Genomic DNA, 19,894 nt, shown 5'->3' with positions numbered 1-19,894 from the left:
TTATGCAACTTTACATAGAGAACATTTATTAAAAATTTGAAAAGAGAAAGTTTTTATTTTTTAAACTACATGGCTTATTTTATTTCTTTTTTAATTTAAGAGACAGGACCAGTTTGTAAGTTGCCAGACTGGCCTTAAATTTTGGGGCTCAAACAACTCTTCTGCCTCAGCCCCGTGAAGGGCTGGGACTATAGGCAAATGTCACTCTGCCCAGATTTCAGGTTTTATTTTAATAATATAAACACAATGTTGGGTTTAGATAAAATTAAGTATTACTTTTTGCACATAAAAGCATTTTTTTGTTATGAAAAGTTTTGCCCATTAAATTTCAGTTATTTATGGTTTTAGTAAAATCTAGTTAAATTGAATAAACTTTAACATTCTCAGATCACACAAAATATCATATGTACAATTCAAGCTTTCAAAGTAAAATTTACATAACATATACATACATATATGTCTCAAATGATGTCAACTAGACAACTACTACTCATACAGTGAGTAAATTTTGTTCATCATAATATTCTATAATATTTTAACTTAAAGTCATCAGATTATTCAATCAAGATAGCAAAATAGACTATGCTAAAACTTTCCTGTTTATAATCTACTAGACTGTTTATTACTATTATCTCTTGTAATGTTTTATATAAACTTTAAATTAGATATCATGTAGTAGAAATCCCTTAGAAGCTGCTTATGGCCCAACTTAGAAAACAAAAATTGAATTTGTGTTCAGCATTCGAGAGAGTTTAAAGCCACAGACAGTATTTGGAATGGTTCTATCGATATTAATCACGCTTCTACCAGTTAGCAAGTTTTTTGTTTGTTTGTTTGTTTGTATTGGGGACTGAACCTGGGGTACTCTACTACTGAGCTATATATATCCCTAGTCCTTCTTAATTTTTAATTCTGAGACACAGTTTCACTAAATTGGTGAGGTTGGCCTTGAACTTTCGATCCTTCTGCTTGAGCCTCCCAAGTTGCTCCCTCCCAAGAGATTTCAAGGCATGCACTATCACACCTGGGTCTATCAGTTAATTTTTAATGATATATCTAATATAAAGCTCCAATCTTCTTATAACAGTGTTTGATAGAAAGGTTCAGCATAAACTAGCAAGTTCTTCAATTATAGACCTTTACAGAAACATAGCAATGCCACAACTTTGATATTTTCCAACTGATTTTTTTTTTTGAGAATTTTTAAAATATTTATTTTCCAGTTCTCGGCAGACATAACATCTTTTGTTTTTGTATGTGGTGCTGAGGATCGAACCCAGGCCGCACGCATGCCAGGCGAGTGCACTACCGCTTGAGCCACATCCCCAGCCCCTCCAACTGATTTTTTTCCTTAAGCAATTTCTACAAGCCTTGGCTATTACTTAGACTATTACATATAAAAACTAGATACTTGGGGCTGGGGATGTGGCTCAAGCGGTAGCACGCTCGCCTGGCATGCATGTGGCCTGGGTTCGATCCTCAGCACTACATACAAACAAAGATGTTGTGTCCGCCAAAAACTAAAAAAATAAATATTAAAAAATTCTCTCTCTCTAAAAAAAAAAGAAAAAACAAACTAGATACTAAAGGCATATTTAGCATAAACTATCTTACACTAGCCATTTAAAACATATCCATGTTTTGAAAGTATATAAATATGTCTAAAGAGTTTCCAAAGGGATAAATGTGTGCTTAAACACAGGAATAAGTAAAATATTTGCAGTTCAAGGACAATGTATATGCATATATGATGAAATAGATGATACCAAAAATTGTAAGACCAAAGTATTTGGTTTACCTTTATGGCACTATCAAACCTACTACTCAGTAAATATATTTCAACGATTAACTCTTTTAAAAGAGACAAGTACAAATTTTATAATCAACTAAGCTATCTACTATACACACACACATATAATCAAGTAAGCTATCTACTATACACACACACATATATGTTTGTCATTTATATTATAAATTCTGACAAAATTACTGGCATATTAGACCAGCAAAATATCCAGATAAATAAGTTCAAAGTTCAAATTACAATTGTGGTATATATGCCCTACGTCTAATACAATGCAGATGCCCCTTATTTTGTGTAACAAATACCTTCCTTAAAGACCACATATATAAGATGAACTTCTATAAATTGAATCTTATAAATGTATCCATCTATATTACTTTTATTCAGTAAAAATAACCCCAAACCTACATTTTATCAGTTTTGCCATTTTCATAAATCTGGCTTTTTTAAAAGTAAGATTACTTTAAAGTAAGATTTACTTGTAGTGCTATATTTGCCATCACAACTCCTAGATTTTTAACTATTTTGAAATTATTAAAGGTAAAAGTACTTGAAATAAAATCCAATTATTTTACACTGAGATTATTTTCCCCCCCCAAGTCAAACATACTTCTTTTTTTTTCCTTTCTTCTTCTTTTCTCTTCTTTTCCTCTCTGATTTGGGCCAATCGCTGTTTCTTACGTTCCAATTCAGCCTTTAATTCACTTTTGTCCGACATGTTTGTGACCTTAAGAAGCATATAATTATTTACAATAATCATTACCTTGGTAAAAGCAGCATACTTTATACTAAGACTTGAGAAAAATGATAAACACATGTATGTAAGAAATACTACCCTGTGCTGAGCACAATAGCTGGCACATAGTAAATGCCTTAATGTTCATGTTCCCAAATTTAACACATTGTCTTGTTTTTTGATGACAATATATTAAGTCACTGGAGATAAAGGTCAAAATTAGCACTTATAACAGACATTGTGGGATGGCATTAAGAGGTAGAGAGGATCTTAAGCTGTATAACATGGATGAAAACTATAAGTCTTGCTTTTGTTCCTAGAAACAATGGAAGGGAAAACAGGAGATTCCTATAAATTCTAAAAGTAGTACTATTAAAGACAAACAAAACACAAGCTACCAGCATTATCAAATCAAATCTCTCTACATATCATATGGCACTTTTAGAACAATTATCTGTGAACACACCTAAAATGCTCCATATTAGAGTGTAAGGTATTTGAAATCAGAGACTGTGTTTTAGTCATTTTTGATATCTTCACAGCTTCCAGCAGAGTGACTTTAACATTAAATCGACACTGGATAAATGAGTAATAGGTAAGATAGAGTTACAAATATCTTCAAAAAATTACATGTGCACTACTTGGCCTTCAGTTTTAGGAAGCATGATTAGAATTTTTCTGAACTGCAAAAAAGTAACCTAGGGGCTGAGCTAAGGTACAGGCCAGGAACTTGTTGCCTTCTCTATATTACTGATTTAACATAATGATCAAGCTGTCAATGTCTCTGTATAACTGAAATATTAAATGCTTTAAGATCAAGAAAAGTGGAAGAATAACCTCTGGAAAATTATTTGCGAGGAATCTCTTAAAAGACAGTTATTAAATCTGAATAAAGGTTAAGTTGGTTAAGGCGCAATTCCCTCTAGTAATAAATGCATCAACGAAATTTCAAAAGACCAAAAAGAGAGATGAATTTTCAAGTACATAAAAACGGTGAAAAGTTGACACAGTAGACCCTTAAATACTCATGTAATATTTACCATGATTCATTCAAACAAATTAAAACGAATGGCCCACAAGAGACCTGTGGATCTTCCTCCTTTTCTGGACCGATAAAAAGCTTCATCTTAATAAGCTGGAGAGAAATTCCATACATAACTCTGTATGCCAGGCACGACGCCTAATTTTTTGTTAATTATTTTTGCTCAGCGTCAACGAGATGCCAATACAAATATGCATGTTGAAGTAAGTGCATTTTTGATCAAACACTAAGAGTTTGTCAGGCTGAGCCACAGCGGACCGGCCCTCCCATCCTCAGAGAGCCCAGAGCCTCTGCTCCATGACGGACACGTTTCATTTTCTTAAAACTCTAAGGGAAGAAAGTGTCTCTAGAATTTTGTGCTACAACCCTCTGCGTTCAGCGACTTTCCAACATATACAAGGTGAATAGAAACGCTATGCAAGCAAGCAGCAACGACCTTTATTCGTAAAATGGAGCAAGGCGAAAAGGAATTCCCTTCCTCCCGGGCTTACGGCCAAGAGGGCGCGGTCCAGACTAGGGCGTCCGGGGAAGGGCCAGGGGGCGCCAGACAAGCTCAAAGCGCCCCGAGATGCCCCTGGAGGGTCAAAAAGAGAAAAGAGCTGACTCCTCTCCCCAGACCGCCTGAGTCACGGCCCGCGTTCCCCCGGCCTTTCCTCCCAGAAGCCGAGCCGGCGCTGTCAGCGGGAACTGCTAAGCCACCTGGCGAGTTCAGACTTGGGACACAGCAGGCACACGGGCCTTGAGGAAAGAACCATCAACTCACCTGTCAGGTGGCGGGATGGGGAAGAGTCGTCCCTTCTACAACTTCCCGGCAACGTCCCTAGTCTAAGCCCCAACGCTAACTGTAGCCACCACTAACTCGGGCGGCTTCCCAGTACACACAAAGAGGGATGGGCGGCGGCTGCTACGGCGAGAGCTAAGGGACAAATGGCTCCGCCAGAACGAGGTCGCTCTCAGAAATAAAGGATGGGGCCCTGCAGTGGGTAATTGTAGCCCCTCCGTGACTTACCCTATGTTAAGCTAAAGCCGAGAGACGAAACAAAGAATCCAACCGGCCCAGGGCCCAGAAGTGTTAGGCTGTCACCAAAAGCTGGGAAGTTACCCTTACTATCCTGAGGCTGAGCACGCAACCACAGCCCTCCCGGATCAAGTTGACACTATCTGGGAGAACTACAAGTCCCAACGACCAGAGAAACCTGCATGCGGCGAGCAATGCATCCCGGGAGTTGTGGTCACTGGTCACCGCAGGGTATGCTGGGATCCGTAGTATGTGTCATAGACTTTTCGTTTTCCCTCTTGGAGGGTTCAAAATCCCAGTGAAATGCTTATAGCCCCCCTCTTTAATGAGCAATGTCCGCTGGGCAATGCTCCCAATGCTGTATGTGTTACAATATGAGATCTTTTGTCTAGCATGTGTGAGAACCTGCACCCGGGGGAGGGGGAGAGATTTTTGACCCAACATTGGCAGAATTTTAGGGTGAAGAACATTTTTAGGATAGATATATAGATATAGATATATAATCCATAGGTAAAAATTCTAGGGCGGGGGGAGGGGGAGGCTTTATCGAGGCTTCGCGTGGCATCTGGGGAAAAATCTAGTATTTTGTTCCCAGTGTCGTAGGGAACAAAATTTTTGATAAGAAAACATTTTGTACTATTGGAATCTTAACTAAGCAAGAATGGTTTCCACAATCGTTTGATTTTTTAATATATAAATATATAATATATAAATAATTGTTAGATAACTTATATATCATTTACCAGAAATTTATGGGTTGATACATATTTTTTAATATATTTAAATTATTTAGAGTATTATTTGTCAAGAATTAGAGCTAACATCAAAACAATATCTTTCCTATGTTATAAAAAACTGATAAGGAGCACATTACTCAAGTTTAGGACTGATCTTTGGGATTCAGATTCTCAGTCCGTGGGCTTATCATCTTTTCCTTTTCTTTCTATGCCTATATACAATATAAATGTCTCAGAAATTAATTTGGAAAAGAAAACTTCAAATTTGAAGATTTTTTCCTCATAACTTAAAATTTCAAAAAGATTTAGAAATATACAAACATTATCTTGCTTTTTCTTAATATTTGGTTTTCATTTATTCATTTGACAAAAATGTTATTAATTGCCCACCATGTGCCAGTAATGGTGCTAAGTGTCATGTATATAAGAAATAAAACACACATCTATCTTTTCAATGGAGAAAGGCAGAGATCTCAGGTCAACTAAGTATTTTGATGAACGTAAGTATAGAAGTTATAGAAACACGGTGGGGAAGGAAAACTTTTTTAGGAGAAGATTATTCCAAGATGTTTTCTGAAAAGTTGAGTAGAAGTTAATCAAAGACGATGCAGAACAAAACCTTAAAGAAGAAAGAGTATGCCCAAAATACAGACATATGAGAGAATATAATAGGGTAGAATCTGGAAATAATTTTAAAAAACTGTAGCCTACACAAGAACTGGGGAATGAAGTCATAATCAAGGGTGAAGTCACATATCCCAGTTTAGATTTAGCTGTACAAAAGATGTGAATCCACTGACAAATTTTAAGTAAAAAGATGGTATGATAAAGTTTGTATTTTAGATCGTTCTTTCAAAGTGGCCTAGAGAAAGACTGATGTACAGGTTATTTTCTCTTTGTCCCCTAAATTCTTTGTCTGCCCTTCTTTGCCAACATCTGTGATTCTGGAGGTTGACCTTGGCTTCTTTAAGGACCAACTTGTGGTTAGATTTGAATTGAGACAGCCCTAGAAGAGTATATCAGAAGGCAGGTAGAAAGTGAAGTTGGGACACTTCTTCCCTACTTGCTTCCTCCTTTAATGTCACATTTCCAGTAATGAATTCATCGCTTCATGCCTGTATCAGGTGTGACTTCTTCCATCTAGTTTTCCCTGGTGTCCAGTAATTATTTTCTCCTTTTGTCTCTTTAAACAAAAAAAAAGAAGAAGAAGAAAAGAAAGAAAGGAAGGAAGGAAGGAAGGAAGGAAGGAAGGAAGGAAGGAAGGAAGGAAGGAAGGAAGGAAGAAAAGAACTAAAAAAAGTCACAGGCTGGGGTTGTGGCTCATCGGTAGAGCCCTCGCCTAGTACATGCAAGGCCCTGGGTTTGATCCTCAGCACCATGTAAAAATAAATAAATAAAATAAAGGTATTGTGTCCAACTGCAACTAAAAAAAAATATTAAAAAAGTCACAAAACACTCTAACTAGTTTCTGAGTGCCTCATCTCCTGTTTGCTCTCTTACTAGTGCTCACCCCTCTGTAACTGGTTCTTTCACCAAAGTATTTTCATTTGAACTAGCTCAGGTGAATTCTGTTTCTTGCTAAGACCCTTACTAATACAACTTGCTTGAGGAGATAGAGTTGAAGAGAAGAGGAAGGGTAAAGACTGGGCATGGAGTGCAGTTAGAAGACTTTTGGATAGTCTGAAATCATAAGGGCATAAACCAATGCATTCTTAGTGGAGACTGAGAAAAGTAGATGGGCACTGGGTTCGTTCCTCAACACCACATACAAATAAAATAAAGGCATGCTGTCCTTCACAGCTACAAAAAAAAATTTTTTTAAAATCCAAAACAGGACTGGGGGTGTGAGTTGGTGGTCAAGTTCAATCCCTGGTACTCCCCACCCACACACACACAAAGCAGATAACTGAAAACCAGTAAAATGCTTAATAAAACCTTCCTTCTTGCTTCAATGAGCTGGCAAGAAAGTAAGGAATATTTAGGACAAAAGAAGGCAGAAAGAATTTGGGATGTAGATTTGCAGAGCACTTGCCCAGAGTGAGAGGCCCTGGGCTCAATCCCCAGCACCACACACACACACACACACACACACACACACACACACACGTGGGAGCGGAAACCCAGATGGCATTTGCCTAAACTGGTGAACTTGATTAGGGTTAGAGAATGAGAGACAAAGCCAAAGGCCTATCCAAAACTGGATTTTAAAAGGAAACCTAATATATCCTTAATGTAAGAAATCAACCAGCACCTCCATCCCCCTCTTGGAAAATTGCCCAACAATCTTGGCAGAGTTGGAGTTGAATTTGAATTAGGCAATCACAATTGGAGCTTCACATGATTTGCAGCTTGAAATTTCAGTACCTGGAGAGTACATTAAAAACACAGTCTGAAAAATTTGGCTTAAAGTTGTTGTAAACTTGTCATGCCCTCCAGTGCTTGGGAGAAACAAACATGTGTTTTGGAAGAATCAGTTTTGGAACAATCAATCTTTATTTCAGGCTTTGAAGGAATCAACATTTATAAATTTTAAAAAATGAACTAAAAAAAAACCACATGAGGAAATAAGGCATCCAAAACAAGATCCAAGAGCCAACCCAAACAACAAATAACAGAGTCAAATTCATGAAGACTTAAGTTTTGGAATGAACAGACACATAATATAAAACAAGTATGATCAATGTTAAAAAATAAAAGGAGGAACTAAAATATCAATAGAGCTGTTTTGAAAAAATACCAACTAGAATTTCTAGTTATTAATAACATAATAACTCAAGTTAAAAACTCAACAAATTAAAAAAACTCAACAAATATGTTTAACATAGCTAAAGATACCAATGTAACCCTTTGATCAAGGCAAGAAGGGTCCATTCTTAGATGCTACACTTTGGAGTCTGCTCTTGCCCTCAGGCAGTTACAAGAGTTTGCAATCCTCCTACCCCAGCCTCCCAAATACCTGGGATTACAGGTGTTCACCGCTGTGCCCAGATAACAGTGTTCACTTTATGTCCCTTGCAGTGTAGTATAGAATTGAGGGTAGAAAAAAAGGGGTTTGGAGTTGGCAGTTAGAAATCAGCCTCCCTGTACCACTGCACAATAGAGTATCTAGTATTATAGAGCTATAGATATCCCAAAATTTAAAATTTAAACCTGGACTTGGTCAAGGTAGAAAGATGTAAGATTATTTTATCTTATGCTTTCTTACCTTGATTTTTAACTTTTAAATATATCTATACAGTATGTGGCCTTCCATTTGTACTCTTACCCAGGGTCCTAGAAATAAAAGGGGCAGATCTGGAAGAAAAACATTTTGTATTAAAAAGCATATTAAAGTAATTATCAAGAATACCATACAGAAATACAAAAAGATATAATGTAAGAAAGATATGAAGACATGGAGGATAGGAGGAAGTGTAATAAGCAGTAGTGAAGTTCTAGAAGAATAATAGGGAGAGGGTAGAACAGAGGTAATATCTGAAAAGATAGTTTTACATAACTGGTGAAAATCACTAATCCACAGATTCAAGAATTCCAATTAATTTGCAAATGTGATAAATGAAAAGAAATCTAGACCTCAATGCAGTAGAATGAAACTGTTACAACAAAATAAAACAAAACAAAAAATCCTGGAAATAATTTGAAATGTCCATCAACTAGTGAATGGATAAAATCATGATGCACATATACAATAGTATAGTACTGGCAACAGAGAGAAATGTGCTACTCATATATACAATGATATGAAAGAATTCTGAAAATATGCTAAGTGAAAGAAGTCAGGCGAAGATCATATGCCTGACTTCTACATAATACACACTATATGATTGCATTAATATGAAATCCTAGACAAGGTAGAGCTATAGTGACAAAAAGCCAACCAATGATTGCCTGGGGTTGTGGTGGGGAGGACTGACTGACAATGAACAAGGGGGAACTTTTTGGAGTCTTGGAAGTGTTTTGATTACTGTGGTTTGCAGCAAAATTTTAAGTCAGGAAATGTGAGCCTTTCAACTTTATTGTTTTTCAAGATTGTTTTGCCTATTTGGGGGGTCTCTTGAGATTCCACCTAAATTTTAGGATGTTTTTCTATTTCTGCCCCCCAAAAAGGCCACTAAGATTTTAGTAGAGACTATATTGAGTCTGTAGATCACTTTGGGGAGTAGTATTTTAGCAATACTAAGTCTTTCAATCTATGGATATGAACTGTTCTTCCTTTTATTTAGGTCGTATTTAATTTTTTTCAGCAATATTTTAAAAACTTCAGTGTAAAATTCTTGCCTTCCTTGATTAAAATTATTCCTAAGTATTTTATTCTTTTTTGATGCTGTTATAAATGGAATGGTTTTCTTAATATCCTTTTTAGATTATTCACTGCTAAGCAGATCAACTAAGTTTTGTTGTGTTAATCTTATATCCTGCAGCTTTTCTAGATTCACTTATTTGTTTTAACAGTATTTTATTTATTTTGTTTTTGTTTTGTAGTACTGGAGATGAACCCAGGTGCACTTTACTACTAGGTACATCCCTAGCCCTTTGTATTTTATTTTGAAACAAGTTCTCCTAAAGTTGCCAGAGCTGGCTTCGAACTTGAGACCCTCCTGCCTCCATCTCCCAAGCAGCTGGAATTATAGGTGCACACTATCTTGCTTGGGTTCTAACAACTTTTTGTGGATTCTTTAGGATTTTCTACATATAAGATGATGTCACTTGTGAATAGAGTTAGATAGCTTTACTTCTTTCTAATTTGGTTTCTTTTTCTTTCTTTTGCTGAGAACTTTTGGTGCTGTGTTGAACAGAGAGAGATGAAAGAGGGCATTCTTAGGGGAGAGAGCTTTCACTCTTGAAACTACTTATTTTTAAAAAGACCTAAATACTCCTTCCTTTAATTTGGAGAGTACACTAGGTCTTTCTATGCAGTCTGGGTTCTCTAAGACTATGGGTAACCCCTCAGTCATTATTTTCACCTAGTCATCCAGGAACTATGTCAGCTCTGGACTCCAGGGACTGAAAACTCCTGATTTTAGGCAGGGAACTGAAAGGGGTGAAGGATATATCTATATATGTTGTTTGGAATTTCCATCTACCTAATAGGTACTAATGGATATTATGAAACCCTTTGACTAATCTCTTTTAGTGTCCTGAAATTTATATCTTGTTATAATTAAAGAATCACTGGCAAGATAGGGGATGTGTATCCATTTTTCAAATCCAATATCTGAATAAGTAAATTAAGGTGCAGCTACATAATATAGTACAATGAAGCCATTAAAATTAGCCTGGTAGTTCTTCATATGCTGATGGCAAATGACCTCCAATACTGATAATTGAAAAAATAAGATGTAGAATAATTTATATAGAATGATTCTTTTTTGCGTAAAAAAGAAGAAAGATATACATGTGTGTACTATTTTTTTTTTTTTAAAGAACACACAAGAAGTGAGTGGTAATGAATGTGTCTAGAGATGTCTTGGTGCCTAGAGTATGAAGCAGATTTTCTCCGGTGAACCACCTGAATTTTTTAAAAAACATGTGACTGTGTAACTAAAAGGAAAAAAATCCCATCTTGTTTCATTTTTAATACTTTAAAAAAATCCATTATCAGCATGATTAGAAAGACTTTAACAACAGATTAAAAAAGAATATTACTTGGTTCAAACCACTATGTGTTTGTTACTTCTTATGGAGGCAGGGCTGAGAAGGGGTCAGAGTATATATTAGTGTTAAAATGGGTTTTCTGAGGGGGTATATTTGCATTTTGAAACTTCTTAGAGTTGCCCCATGTGGTGGCACATGCCTGTAATCCTAGCACCTGGGGAGGCTGAGGCAGGAGGATCTCAAGTTCAAAGCCAACCTCAGCAAAAGTAAGGTGCTAAGCAACTCAGTGAGACTCTGTCTCTAAATAAAAAATACAAAATAGGGCTGGGGATGTGGCTCGCGGTCGAGTGCCCCTGAGTTCAGTCCCCAGTGCCCCTCCCCCTGCCAAAAAAAGCTTCTTAAAGTGGTTTGTTGGAGAGGGTGTAAATAGACATAATTGCATTTGTTGAACAATTCATATCTAGAATTATACTTGAATTCAATATGCCAACTTACAGAAAATTTTTATTAAATGATATATTGATGTGCAGGATTTCATTTACCAGATGATTCTTGAATCTACAATAGGGTTATGTCCCAATAACTCCATCATAATTTGAAAATATCATGAGTCAAAAATGGATGCAAAACACCTAACCTACCAAACATCCTTGCATCACAACACAGTACACCATGCATTGGTTGTTTAACCTTCCTGGATGTATGACTGACTGGGGGCTACAGCTTACTGTCACTGCCCAGCATCACCAGAGAGAATCACACCATATGTTGCTGGATGGGGAAAAGATCAGAATTCAAAACTCCAGTTCTGGTTTCTAATTAATGTGTATTGCTTTCACACCATGGTAGAGTTAGAAAATCCTAAGTTGAGCCATCATAAATTGGGGACCATCTGTATGAAATTCAAAAGCAGGCAAAGCTAATTTAATGTTATGTCAGAATAGGAGCCTGTTGAGATAAAGGGATGTTGAAATGGATATGGAAAGATTTCTTGGATGTTGGTAATGCTCCATGTCTTGCTCTGCTGGGGGTTACACCAATTTGTATATTTGTAAAAATTAATAAAACTCTAACCTTAAGATGGGTTCTCTTTATCATACATATGTTATATTCAATATAGAAGAAAAACATAGCTATTAAACTATGAATATTAAACAAATATACAAACCATCAAAAAGATGTAGCACACATCCAAATTCAAGAAGAAGAATTTGAAATGGATAGAAATAAAGTCTGTTACCCAGAGATAATGGAGATCTCAAATGCTTAGATCGCCATTAAGTCTTCCCAAGTAATCAGTCGCAACATTTATAACCATTTGCTGACAACCTTGTTATATGCCCCCTCATTGTACAAAGTTTATAGTGAAATTGCCATTGTGGAAAAGAAAGTTGTAGTCCAATGCCAATGCATGAAGCTTTCCAGTAATTATACTGTTCGTATTTGTCTGCAATTGCACTTGATTGATTATGACTTTGCTAAAATGAAATATACTAAAATTTAAGATAATGTATTCTCATGACATTCTTACCGGGCAAAGAACATATTTCCAAGGACTTCTAAATATTGGTTTTCTAGTATTTTTTTCCACATGTTAATCATGGGTACTCTTAAAATCTCACTTTGAATACTCAAGTTCATGACATTTCTACCCCCTGGCCTCTGGAACTTTGAGACTGTTAATCTTTTGCATGTTAACATCTCTTTCCAAACTACTTGCATTTAAAATGTTTTCTTCTAAGTATTTCCACTTCATCTTCAGGAAATGCATTTGACCCTTTTAGAAACATTGGCAGAAGAAAATATTTTCCTCCAACTTTGGGAACTATCTTAACTTTCCCGTTTCCTCTCATGTCTAAGGGAAGCTCTTTAAGAAACTATCTTCACTCAGGGGAGTGTTCACGAACTGGCCAGGAAGTCTCTCATAATTTAACAACATTACTTCTCTATTATCCTTATTATTGTTCTAGTCTGTATTTTTTTTCCTTTGGAGTGTTTGCTGCATTGTTAACTTAATATAGGTTTTTTTTTTCTCCCATTATTTCCTCTACTTGTCTTGATGCACATATTTTCTCTCTTAGTGTCAAAATAAGGCGATGGTGAATTAGGAGTCCCTTCTGAGCTGAGAATACTTTTGTAATCTGGTAACCTTTGGCATGAAGCACATATCCTAGTGAATGATGGAGCACTTAAGAGTGATTCACCACTGAGCATTACAGAAAATAGGCTGAGGGGCTCAAAAATTCAAGGCAAGTTCCTTGTACTCAGCGTGGTGTATATACTGTACTCTCACTTTTCTACCCCCTATTATGTGGTTAAGAGAGAGGAGATAATGATGGCTTCCTAAAGTTACCTGTAATGCACTCAAAACTCTGTTAGGCGTAATGGTTTTAAAAGGTAGAATGAAAACACAGCTAGGAGATCAACACAAAAGGAATCATTTTGTGATAGAGACAGTGAGCCTGTGCTCCTCTTGATACACACATACACAACTCCTATTAAATGTAATGGGAATTATGAGTGCCCCATTAAAGGAGAATATACTCCCCAAATGGGGTAGGGGGTTATTCATTCTCCCTCAGAGTTTCTATTGATTTAGGTTTTGTGTGTGTGTGTGTGTGGTAAAAATAAAATCTTGTATTTTTAAAAGATACCCTTAAGTATTCAATACATTGTCTTTTGAATATATAGTTAACCACAAACCCTGTGTAAAGCCTAAATCAAACCAAGATGGATTAATTTTCATGCTAGAAATATTGATCCATGATATTCCTCTTTGAATAAATATTTATTCAACAGCTGATCTTACTGACTTTAGGCAAATTTCAGGATAGTTAAGATTTTCTCTATTAACATAGAAATGAGCTTCTAATGGTACAGAACTGTTGATTAACAACATGCCCAGATGTGCATCATGGAAAAAACTATGGTTTGGTGAATAATCTTTTCAGCTATTTATGAATATGGAAATCTTGATCACTGCAGATATTTAGCTTTTAAAATGTTGTCTGCGTATGTCTGATTATATGTGTATGTATGTATATGTGTATATACACACATACTTACACACTGAGAAATGTTTCCAAAAATGTAACACTATCTCCTGAGCTCCCAAGCCATACATCTAACTCTCCATTGGCTGTCTCCTGGAGACCCTATAGGCACCTCAAATTCAACATGTCTAAAATGGAACTGTCTTCCTTCCCAGCAAATAGGCTAAAAGAGATGTCTTACTCAAATCTCTCCTGTTCCCAGTCTCACTGAAGGAAGCCACTATTACTTCAGTCATCCAAGCCACAGTCCTAAAAAATCATCTTCTTTCAGATTCTGTGTCCCCATATGACCAATGTCAATTCCATCTCCTAAATCTCTTTTGGAGGTAACAGAAAACCATCTATAATGCTGTGGGCAGGTTGTAGCAAGCATGAATCTAGCATCAGGTTTAGGCAGATGTTCTTCCTGAGAGAAGTGTGGTAGCAGGATCTGTAAATCTAGCCCCAGGGACAGATGGTGCTGAGATTCAACCAAGATAGTTTCCAGATTCAGAGAACTAATAGATTAGGGGGACTATGAGGCAGTGTACTAAGGGGATGTCAGAGGTAGAGGCATAAGATGGGGAATATGTTCCTGAAATTGAGATGGCAGGCAGGGGACTTGGTCGTATGTGGCTTTAAAAAGGCACCAGGTGCTGAGAAGTAAGATGTAAGGTTAGAACTAGACCAGCAGCGAACACCTTTACTGGTGCAGAGCCACAGAGCTGTCCTTATACTTCTCTGACCTTGGAACCAAATTAACCTCAGAACCTGGAACAGAAATGTAGGAGCAGGTAGGCCTTAGATGGCCCCAGCTATCAGCTTCTAGGACTTTGGGTCCAATGAGGTTAATAACTTTGCTATGCTGGTGATATGTGTCATCAGCAGCCATCCTTAATTTTAATTTGCTACCTAAAATGCTTTTCTCTGAATAATTGCACTGTTTCTAAAGAATAGTATATGTGCCATGCATTTGGCTGTTGTCAGATACATTCTAGATTGTCAGGATACCTGGATAAAGATAGTAAATTGCAGGAAGACACAGCCCCATCTTGCTTGGCCACAACTGTATTCCCAGCCTTGAGAACAGTGTCTATCTACAACTAAAAAATAAATAAAAATAAGTAAATAAATGTTGAATGTTATAAAGTTGAATGTATAAAATAAAACCAGTCTAATAAAATTCTGGTGTTGTTTGCTTCACATATTGGGGTTTTAAAGCCAATTTTATTGAAGAGAAGCTTCTTCTGTTTAAAAACAAAAGGGGAAACTGGTACATTCTTCCCAGGGGTTGCTGTACAGCTGAGCCAGGGTCCACATTACAAATGCTAATGAGTCCTCATCCAGGAGCTCCCCAGCAGCCTGACTGAGCTGTGTCTCCCCCTGAGCCTGCCTACCCACATCCCCACTGACTTCCTCTTCTGAGGCCAGATGCATTCCTGTTATCTCACCTCCAAAAATTTCCTCTCTGCATTCTTTGTAAGGCTGGTCTCAGTGCCACCCACTTGTTATATCTCCCTGTGTTCCCTCTTTCCTTAGGTTTGCCCATGCTTGGACAGTGGTGGGAGTACTGGGTGGAGGAGTGGGGGATTGTAATGACTGCCAATAGTAAAGAGAGTATTTACTCTATATGATTTTTCAACGTTTATTCAAAAACATTTACTAAGCATTTATCAGGTACTGTGCTCTGTCACAAAGAGCTTACAGTCTAATGGGAATATTAATTAAAATGGCATGAAAATTTAGAGTTGTAAGTACTCTGAGAGTGGAGGAGTCAAGATGGGTTTCCAACAGCAAATAATATGGGTTATATTTATAGGATGTATAGAAGTTAGGTGAACAAATAAGAAAAAAAGTATTCCTGATAAAGAGCAGAATTAGGTATAATGTACGCAACAGTGGTAGAAGTTTTTTTTGAAATGCTAATGAGTTTGGATTTTATCTTGATGGCAATAGAGAGCAACTGAAGCATTTTAGAGTAGAGAACTATATGTTCTTATATATGTGTGTATAGTGTGTGTGCTTGTGTGTGTGGGGTGTGTGTGTGTGTGTGTGTGTATATATATATATATATATATATATATGTGTATATATATATATATCCCGCAGTACTGAGGATTGAACACAGAGGTGCTTTGCCACTGAGCTATATCCCAATCCTTCTTTAAACAAAACAAAACAAAACAAAACAAAACTAGTATTAGTTGTAGAAGGACATAATACCTTTATTTTACTTATTTATCTTTATGTGGTGCTGAAGATTGAACCCCAGGGCCTCATGTATGCTAGGCAAGCGCTGTACCTCTGAGCTATGACCCCAGCCCCATCCCAGTCCTTTTTACTTGATTTTTTTTTTTAATTTGAGACAGGTTTTTTTTTTTTTTTTTTTTTTTAAGCTGCTGAGGCTATCCTTGAACTTGTGATTATCCTGCTTCAGCCTCTCAAGTTGCTGGAATTACAGTCAGGCACCACTGTTCCTGGCCTAGTTTTTATTTTTTAAAAATACTTTGGTAGTTGTATCAAAAATAATTGGGTGGGAAACCGAGAGCAGGGTTAGGGAGACTAGTTAGTAAATTAAATGAAAAAATGATTAGATGAAATCAGACAATTGTAGAATTGGGAATGATCTGAGGAATATTTATAAAGTAGAAATAGTAGGATTCCAAAACTAATTTAGGGCATGGGACACATGAGAGTTCTGAGCAGTATGATAATTCAACATTTATCTAATGGATTTGGGAACAAAGTGACTTTCTATGAATACAATTCAAATATAGAAACACGTGACTATAGAAATTCACATACTAATATACTTTCATTGACTAAAGCGGAGCAAATAGGCTAAAAGAGATGACTTACTCAAATTAAAATAATTCAAGGTTTGTGTACCCAAGGGATTAATGTTTTCTCAGGTATGGGGAATGGGAGGGAGAACTACAAGTGAACCACTTTAACCAGTTTAGAATCCATGGCTACAGAGATTTCATCACATGGAGAATGTGGGGAGGAAGAGGAATGAAAACAAGGAAGCAGGCAAAATCCTGCAGGGGGATCTGCCTTGAGAGGAGTGGTCACCTTCTGCCAGGAGCCCAGGCAGCTCAGGTGATCTCACGTGGAGGAAACCTGGAGAACAAGTACCCTGATCACATTCTCCCTCCGATCTCCTCCTGGGTCTTCCCATTGGCCAAACCCAACCAGAAGCCAGAGGGAATGGGAGGCAGAAAGCAGGGTGAGGAATGATGGAAGTGCATCTGGAGAGGCAAGAGAAGGGATCAGAGGATACATTAAAGGGTTTTAATTCTTATAACTGAATAAAGCACTTGTTTCTGGTAGGCAACCAGGCATTATTAAGTCTTAGATTTTAGCTGATCACATTACTGACTTCAGATAAATAGTAGCTTATCTGAGGGTAGCTATGTGTCACAAAATAGAACAATGCCTTAAAGGAGAGGGAGAGGGAGGGAGGAAAAAGGGGGGGAGAGAGAGAGAGAGAGAGAGAGAGAGAGAGAGGGAGGGAGGTGTTGGGGGCAAAGGGAGGAAAGGGGAAGAAAGAGACAGTGACAATGTTTTTCAGGAATGAGACCAAGGTATGTTTTGCCATTTACATAAGAAGTTGCATGTGAAAACTCGAGTTCATTGGTACCACATTTCTCATTAACTCTAATAATAGTTTCTGGGCATCCATATGCAATGGCTCACTGCTGCCCTTTATTTTGAATGGTTGGATATAAGGGAGTGAGGTAGATGGAGGACTTTAGAATTCCTTAAGGACATTGTGTTTGATGAGACAAATATACAACACTGCTTTTATCTTGATCTGAATTTAAACCATTGAAGAGAGACAAGCAGACAAACAAACAGAAGTCAAGAAGCCTTCCTGGGAGTGCTTGTTTCTATACAGAACACCAGAGGAATGTACGTGTGCTTTCTTCAGGCCAAAGGAAAAGAAGATGCCAAAGAAGAAAATAAAGAGGAAGAAGGACACTGTATATACTCAAGTTTTTCCTCCAAAACACCAAAGATAATTTTCTGCTCCTCCTGTAGGGAGGAGTTAGGGGAGGTGACGAGGATGGAGTGGCTGTCCTGGAGGAGATGACACCACAAGGAAAACAAAAGGCGATTAGATAGAAAGTGTTTCTCCAACAGAAGACAATATCCCAGCTAACCGGATTAGTTACTAGGGAGTATAGGAGGAGAGGAAAATTGGGGACTTCATTTGGGAAATGTTTGGTCTGAGGGACCAATGGCATCAAGATAGAGATATACAATAGGCAAGTACATATATGGATCTGGAAATGTAGATTTGAGAGTCATATGCATATGGATAAATGGTAGTTGAAGACTGATGTGGACAATAATGATTTGGGCTTAATTTACATTAAAAAGAGAAGAAACAGATCCTATATGGAACACCATAGAACACTGGCATTCAAGAACAACTGAAGTTGTTTATAAAGATATTAGAGAAAGGTAGGTAGAATAAAATCTAAGAGAAAGTGATATTTCATAAGCTAAAGATTCCAGAAAAAGCCACCACATGCTAAATGAGACCATGCAAAATTGAGACTTTGACTCTTAGACTCCACTATACTGTCTTACTAAGAGATTACCTTCACCAGATAGTTTCAAGAGGGCCCCAATGACTCATTTAAAATGAGCTAATGCAGGTAACAGTGTTCAGGTAGAAGAGTTTCTTAGCTGAATTCATATCAGTAGATTTTTATTATACATATTTATAAGATGTGAGTACAGAAATTATGAGGACACGAGGATTAGCCCCAAATTGGAAAGATATTTTGTTTTAATTTTCTAGCCTCTCTTCAAGAGTCTGGAACCTCCAAAAGTATTTGAATGGGGTAGTGGGCAGCAGGAAGTCATTCAAGTGTGTGACCTAGTCAACACTGGTAACAGTGAAATAGGGCCCCAAATAGGAAAGATCCAAAGGTCAATGTCTCAACATCTTAGTTATGGCTATTTTAAAAGGTAGATTAAATCATTAGTTGGTAAATCATCAATTAATTGGAAAGGTAAGTTATCCAGCACATCCAATGTCCCAACAAGACCAATTTACTAAGGTACATTGTTCCAAATCATAAGATGATGTGTTGGATTCAATTTCTTAAAAATTTTTTTTAGTTATAGATGGACACATAGCTTTATTTTGTTTATTATTTTTATGTGGTGCTGAGGATTTAACTCAGTGCCTCACATGTGTGAGGCCAGCTTTCTGCCACTAAGCCACAACCCCAGCTCCTGATGGATTCAATTTTAAGAAGGGAAAAATCAAATAAAAAACAGATCTACTAAATAAATAGATCATCATACAAAAACCTTGAAGCTGAGACCTGAAAGAATAAGAGCATCTATACCAAAATACATCTCTTTGTGTGTGTCCCCAAAATTATATCTGATTGACTTATCTATCTCAGATGGTTTTAGGGTTAGATAAGTAAAAAATAATAATAATGATAAGGAGGGCTGGGGATGTGGCTCAAGCGGTAGCGCGCTCGCCTGGCATGCGTGCGGCCCGGGTTCGCTCCTCAGCACCACATACCAACAAAGATGTTGTGTCCGCCGAGAACTAAAAAAAAAAAAATAATAAATATTTTAAAAAAAATAATGATAAGGAAACCTATGTAACATATTTAGAGCCATAGCTAGCACATCATTAAGTTCCAATGAAAGTTTATTGTATTCTATTATAACTACTACTGTTACTACTATGACTTTTCTAGGGAATACAGGGATAGAGGAAGTGTACACATAGGTAGAATTTCTCTACCTATACTTGCAACAGACTCTACCACGCGGCCTGCGCAGTGGTTTCATTAATGAGGTTCTAGGCATAAAGTTAGTTAGAAGAGATCGAAATAAAACACACAAACCAGTTACCTTATTTATATTGCTAGGTCTGAGACGGCTCACCTCTC

General features: G+C 37.1%; 1 protein-coding gene across 2 annotated transcripts in view; it reads right to left on the bottom strand.

The window, feature by feature from the left end:
* The window catches only part of DYNC1I2 (dynein cytoplasmic 1 intermediate chain 2), a 55,225-nt gene extending 50,490 nt beyond the window's left edge, over nucleotides 1–4,735 (bottom strand). Inside the window, exons 1-2 of one of the 2 annotated variants that reach the window (XM_081262226.1) lie at nucleotides 4,592–4,735; nucleotides 2,415–2,531 (exon numbers count right to left, since the gene is read on the bottom strand). In XM_081262226.1, the coding sequence (XP_081118352.1) occupies nucleotides 2,415–2,522 (108 nt within the window). In that variant the 5' untranslated portion in view covers nucleotides 2,523–2,531; nucleotides 4,592–4,735. Of the gene's footprint in view, nucleotides 1–2,414; nucleotides 2,532–4,345 lie in introns of both variants that reach the window. The other variant, XM_081262225.1, reaches the window with a different exon arrangement.
* Between the last annotated feature and the right edge of the window lie 15,159 nt (nucleotides 4,736–19,894).

Source organism: Spermophilus citellus (assembly GCF_964194105.1).
Source record: "Spermophilus citellus genome assembly, chromosome: 11".
Classification (NCBI taxonomy): domain Eukaryota; kingdom Metazoa; phylum Chordata; class Mammalia; order Rodentia; family Sciuridae; genus Spermophilus; species Spermophilus citellus.
The sequence above is the reverse complement of the archived record's forward strand: the minus strand, read 5'-3'. Positions and strand labels throughout refer to the sequence as shown.